Here is a 6,768-nt window from a genome sequence, read left to right as displayed (position 1 = left end):
CTCTCTCTCTCTCTCTCTCTCTCTCTCTCTCTCTCTCAACAGAATTATTAAGTAGAGAATATAAGACCTTTGACGCCATTAACATCCAGTAGATGTCTTCATAGGACATCACCCATCACGGAGCCTCCACCTCACCGCCTGACAACAGAGATCAACAGAGCCAAGCAGATTCTAGAAGTCACAGAGAAGATCCTATAAGGTGTCTCTGTAAAGGAGCATTTAGAAGGACACCGGGATCTCTACAAGGACGTGGTGATGGAGAATGCCCCGCCCCTCACATCACCGGGTAAGAGGAGAGAGCAGTACGGAGGCTCCACCTACATCCCCCATCATGTGATACACACATAGAAACAATGTATTCAGTCAGTGTGTGTGTTTCCTACAGATGGATCCAGCAAGAGGAAACCAACAAAGAGATGTCCCCGTCCTCGGGATTCCACACAGGAAGATCTCACCGTCCCCCACCATGATCAGGTAGATGGGAACTGAACTTGAAGACCTAAAAATGTATTCTTTAGCAGCGAGATAATATTCTTCTCTGTCATTTATTTCTCCTTTTTTTTACAAATGTGTTCTATGATGTTTTGGGGATCAGGGAGAAGAATTGAAAATCATCAAAGTTGAGATAAAAGTGGAAGAAGAAGAGATATTGGTAAACGGAGATCAGCAGTCTACGGGGGAGGGTAGTACTCTGCGTTCCCGGGATTCCATGAAGGACGATTACAGCGATCTACACCACAATCCAGCAGTGAGAATCTAAGAGAATTCTACATTTTGAGGTGATATTCATCTATGTAAACTCTTCCTTTTACAAACTCATTATCTGTTATCTTTGGGGGTTTAGGATGAAGAAATTGAAGACATCAAAGTTGAGATTAAAGAGGAAGAAGAAGAGATCTTGGTGAGTGGAGATCAGCAGTCTATGGAGGAGGAGGAGATGAGTATGAAAAGTAAAAAGAAGGGATCTTCTCTACTCATTGACATAAGTAAGTAATGAACACCAAAAACGGATCATGATTTCATTAGACTTCTCTGAATATGTATATATATATTGTTACCTGGTTTGAAAACGACAAATGCCCATCAAATTCACAAAATAACAAAAAGTTGATTCAGAGGAAAGCAAAAAAAATCTCTCGGCTACTTTTTTCTTCAGCTTTAGAGGATTCCTTCCCGATCCCAAAAGGTGATCATCTATCTCCTCAGATCAACGTTCTACTTTTATACATTAATCATTCTTAACAAATAGAGTGAGGACCTTGTACACCATCTAAAAGAATCCATCTCCATTCCTCAATATAACATCATGTGACCAACAAATGAGGAGGAGATACTGTACACCATATGAAGGTCCATCTCCATCCCCAATATAACGTCATGTGACCAACAAATGAGGAGGAGATACTGTACACCATATGAAGGTCCATCTCCATTCCTCAATATAACGTCATGTGACCAACAAATGAGGAGGAGATACTGTACACCATATGAAGGTCCATCTCCATTCCTCAATATAACGTCATGTGACCAACAAATGAGGAGGAGATACTGTACACCATATGAAGGTCCATCTCCATTCCTCAATATAACGTCATGTCCCAACAAATGAGGAGGAGATACTGTCCACCATATGAAGGTCCATCTCCATCCCCAATATAACGTCATGTGACCAACAAATGAGGAGGAGATACTGTACACCATATGAAGGTCCATCTCCATCCTCAATATAACGTCATGTCCCAACAAATGAGGAGGAGATACTGTACACCATATGAAAGGTCCAACTCCATTCCTCAATAGAAGGTTGTCTTTCTACATAAGTTGGAGACGCTGTATATTGCCATCTGGTACTTGGGTGTCCCTCAGGCCACGGTTTTACCTGCCTAGGTAAGTAGGCCAGTGAAGGAAAAGTATGAATTTGATGGTTTTCTTCACAATTTCTTATGGTTTTTGTACTTTCCTTTTTTTGGTTTCATTGAACTAGTCTTGATCTCATAATGGGAGATCAAGACTAGTTCAACCTTGCTGTGAGGAATATCAAACCCTATTGGTTTTGAGAGGGCTGTATGGAGCAGAAATCTGAGCAATGTGACTAATGGCAATCTTCTGAAAGATGCTCCAAATCTTACCGTCTCCTGGAGAATGTCCTCAGTTTCCAACCTCTCTCGTAGAATGTTTTCACGCTCTGAACATCGCCTCCATGCCGTCCATAGTTCCCGACCATCTACTGTGGGATGTCCAAGGTCCCTGATGGTTTTTATGCATTGCATACACTGAATGTTATGAGGGATCATTTGTCTGGTGGCCACACTTCATGACTTCTGTCTTTAGCTATCTCACCACCTTCTGTACACCAAATTAAAGTTCCCTCTCTGTTCTTCAGTATGTCATGTTTTCAGGAAATGAGGTGGAGAAAGGTCCATCTCCATTCTCAGTTCCAATGTCATCAGTATACAATGTTCCTCAGTGTGGTTTGGGGTCATGAGGTGGAGGAAGGTCCATCTCCATTCTCAGTTACAATGGCATCAGTATACAATGTTCCTCAGTGTGGTTTGGGGTCATGAGGTGGAGGAAGGTCCATCTCCATTCTCAGTTACAATGTCATCAGTATACAATGTTCCTCAGTGTGGTTTGGGTCATGATGTGGAGGAAGGTCCATCTCCATTCTCAGTTACAATGTCATCAGTATACAAATTTCCTCAGTGTGGTTTGGGGTCATGAGGTGAAGGAAGGTCCATCTCCATTCTCACAGTTACAATGTCATCAGTGTACAATGTTCCTCAGTGTGGTTTGGGGTCATGAGGTGGTAGAAGGTCCATCTCCATTCTCAGAGCTACAATGTCATCAGTATACAATGTTCCTCGGTGTGGTTTGGGGTCATGAGGTGGTAGAAGGTCCATCTCCATTCTCAGAGCTACAATGTCATCAGTATACAATGTTCCTCAGTGTGGTTTGGAGTCATGAGGTGGAGGAAGGTCCATCTCCATTCTCAGTTACAATGTAATCAGTGTACAATGTTCTTCATCTTCAGTATGTCATGTTTTCAGGAAATGAGGTGGAGAAAGGTCCATCTCCATTCTCAGTTCCAATGTCATCAGTATACAATGTTCCTCAGTGTGGTTTGGGGTCATGAGGTGGAGGAAGGTCCATCTCCATTCTCAGTTACAATGGCATCAGTATACAATGTTCCTCAGTGTGGTTTGGGGTCATGAGGTGGAGGAAGGTCCATCTCCATTCTCAGTTACAATGTCATCAGTATACAATGTTCCTCAGTGTGGTTTGGGTCATGATGTGGAGGAAGGTCCATCTCCATTCTCAGTTACAATGTCATCAGTATACAAATTTCCTCAGTGTGGTTTGGGGTCATGAGGTGAAGGAAGGTCCATCTCCATTCTCACAGTTACAATGTCATCAGTGTACAATGTTCCTCAGTGTGGTTTGGGGTCATGAGGTGGTAGAAGGTCCATCTCCATTCTCAGAGCTACAATGTCATCAGTATACAATGTTCCTCGGTGTGGTTTGGGGTCATGAGGTGGTAGAAGGTCCATCTCCATTCTCACAGTTACAATGTCATCAGTATACAATGTTCCTCAGTGTGGTTTGGAGTCATGAGGTGGAGGAAGGTCCATCTCCATTCTCAGTTACAATGTAATCAGTGTACAATGTTCCTCAGTGTGGTTTGGGGTCATGAGGTGGTAGAAGGTCCATCTCCATTCTCACAGTTACAGTGTCATCAGTATACAATGTTCCTCAGTGTGGTTTGGGGTCATGAGGTGGTAGAAGGTGCATCTCCATTCTCAGAGCTACAATGTCATCAGTATACAATGTTCCTCGGTGTGGTTTGGGGTCATGAGGTGGTAGAAGGTCCATCTCCATTCTCAGTTACAATGTCATCAGTATACAATGTTCCTCAGTGTGGTTTGGGGTCACGAGGTGGTAGAAGGTCCATCTCCATTCTCACAGTTACAATGTCATCAGTATTCAATGTTCCTCGGTGTGGTTTGGGTGTATTGGGTCCTTTATCTGGCTCTCATGATTGTCCTCAGTTTTATTCCAGAGTTCTACCAAACTCTTGAGAGCTCTACAACCATATATGACTCCTGAATGTGAGATATGACGAAGACTTCTAACGTTTCTTTAATGATTGTTTTCCAACAGATGGGCGCCACGTCCGGAAGGTCTCTGAGCGACGTGCTACTTTATCTCCAGATTCTAAAGACCCAGCTCAGTCACATAATGCTTCTCCAGGTGGAACATCTCCCGGTGCCAACAGATCAGTAGCTAAATCTAAGTCCAAGAAATCTTCTGCAAGTCATGAATGCGTTCATACAAAAGAGCATTCATGTTCAGTGTGCGGGAAATCATTCGCTGAAAACAGCAAACTTCTTAGGCACCAGAGAATTCACACGGGTGAGCGTCCCTTTTCATGTTCAGAGTGTGGGAAATGTTTCATCGAGAAAGGAAGGCTTCTTATACACCAGAGAATTCACACTGGTGAGCGTCCTTATTCATGCTCAGAATGTGGGAAATGTTTCAGTGAGAAACAGTTATTTCAACAACACCAGAGAACTCACACAGGCGAGCGTCCTTATTCCTGTTCAGAGTGCGGGAGGTGTTTTGTTCAGAGAGTAAACTATGTTAGGCACCAGAGAATTCACACAGGTGAGCGTCCCTATTCATGTCCCGAGTGTGGAAAAAGTTTCACTGCGAAATATGGACTTGCTAGACACCAGAAAAGTCACACGGGCGAGCGTCCTTTCTCATGCTCAGTATGCGGAAAATGTTTGACTTCGAAAATAACATTACTCCAGCACCAGAGAAGTCACACAGGAGAGCTTCCATTTGCATGTTCAGAGTGTGGGAAAAGTTTCAGTGTGAAAAACTCACTTGTTATGCACCAGAGAATTCATACAGGTGTGCGTCCCTATCCATGTTTGGTATGCGGTAAATCTTTCAGTATAAAAGATGGACTAGTTAGACACCAGAGGATTCACACAGGTGAGCGTCCCTATCCGTGTTCAGAGTGTGGCAAATGCTTCACTGAAAAAGGAAGCCTTCTTAGGCACAAGGAAAGTCACGCAGGGGAGCGCCCTCATTTATGTTCCGAGTGCGGGAAAAGTTTCATTCACAAAGGAGACCTCATTAAACACCAGAAGATTCACACAGGTGAGCGTCCTCATTCATGTTCAGAGTGCGGAAAAAGTTTCATAAAGAGAGGAGGCCTTCTAAGCCACCAGAAAATTCACACAGGCGAGCGACCTTTTTCATGTTCAGTGTGCGGGAAATGTTTCATTCAGAAAGGAGACCTCAATAAACACAAGAAGATTCACAAAGACTAACAACTTTTTTTTTTTTTATGTTCAGACTGTAGGAAACATTTCATTTTATACAGAAAGCCTCGTCAGCCTCATGAAATCCCTTTTTTTTTTTAACGTTCAGCAAAGGAAATGTTTTAACATTTAAGGTTAAAAAAAAAACTTCAGTTAACCATTTAACTGAATTAACATTCGGATTTGTTTGGTTCATATAAAAACTGTATTGTTCCTAAACTTATTTTTAAAGGACTGGCAAAGGGAAGACTTCAGACCGCGTCTGTCTGGCTCCTGTATCTCCTGCTGACCTTTCTTTTTTTGAGAACTCCAGGGGTGGGATCGGTGTTCCTCAGTTTCTAGGTTTTGCTACCCCCCTCCCCCACTGAGTTGTCCTCCTTTTGCATTTTTTTTCATACAATAAATAGATAAAGCAGCGAGGGTAGGCGCCCCTTGTATAAAACGTGGCAGTTATAGGGAGTATACTTGTATATGTATTGTAATATAAGGGAACCGAAAATCCCTACTTTAGTTAACAAAAACCAGAACTAGAACTATGAAGGGTGTTCAGTAGTGTGGAGAAGGTTCATCTAGAACAGTGGTGGCGAACCTCGGCACTCCAGCTGTTTTGGAACTACAATTCCCACGAGGCATTTCAAGGCTCTGACAGCCACAGACATAACTCCCAGAGGCAGATGCATGTTGGGATTTGTAGTTTTGGCACAGCTGGAGTGCCAAGGTTCGTCACCACTGATCTAGAATCTTCCGTGGCAGCCCTGGGAACTGAAGAACTATGTGCGTGGAACCTCCTCAAGCCTCAAATTCTCCAGGGCGGGGGATGAAAAGGTTCCATTGTCATGCTGTGCACACCACTGAATATAGAAGACACGGCAAGGGATCCGGAATGTTTCTTCTTCAGGCTGCGATATGATAGTGACACAAATCACAAAGAGAACACTAAGCTGCGGTTACACATGGGCAACATGCAGGCGAATGCAACAGCCGGTTGCCCATCAAAAGGTGGATAGTGACATTACACGGACATTCCTCCCGTACCCGGCCAAGGAAGAAGCAAGAAAATGCAGAAACATCCAATCCGGAATTCTCTTTCACTATTATTATTATTATTGCATGTTAATCATTTATTGTAACTTTGTATAACCGTTTTCTTCTATATTAATCACTAGTTTCAATTCTCGCAAATAAAGCAGAAAACTTCAAACTTCACAATATTCTGTTTTTATTCTTATTAAAGTGGTCTTGTATGTGAGGGATTGGGAGCTCGGTTCATAGAGAGTCCTCCATTGGTGATGGGAATGAGCTTGGTTCATAGACAGTCATCCATTGGTGATGGGAATGAGCTCAGTTCATAGAGAGTCATCCATTGGTGATGGGAATGAGCTCAGTTCATAGAGAGTCCTCCATTGGTGATGGGAATGAGCTCAGTTCATAGAGAGTC

At 43.0% G+C, this 6,768-nt stretch overlaps 1 protein-coding gene across 1 annotated transcript in view; it reads left to right on the top strand.

Annotated features, from left to right (window-relative positions):
* The window catches only part of LOC108803385 (zinc finger protein 850-like), a 33,149-nt gene that overhangs the window by 8,610 nt on the left and 17,771 nt on the right, over positions 1–6,768 (top strand). Inside the window, exons 2-3 of the mRNA XM_018575228.1 lie at positions 4,351–4,494; positions 4,999–5,166. Coding sequence (XP_018430730.1) covers positions 4,351–4,494; positions 4,999–5,166 — 312 coding nt within the window. The remainder of the gene's footprint in view (positions 1–4,350; positions 4,495–4,998; positions 5,167–6,768) is intronic.

The sequence above is a fragment of the Nanorana parkeri genome, unplaced genomic scaffold (genome assembly GCF_000935625.1).
Source record: "Nanorana parkeri isolate BGI_ZX_2015 unplaced genomic scaffold, ASM93562v1 scaffold3664, whole genome shotgun sequence".
In the NCBI taxonomy this organism is placed as follows: Eukaryota; Metazoa; Chordata; class Amphibia; order Anura; family Dicroglossidae; genus Nanorana; species Nanorana parkeri.
The sequence above is the reverse complement of the archived record's forward strand: the minus strand, read 5'-3'. Positions and strand labels throughout refer to the sequence as shown.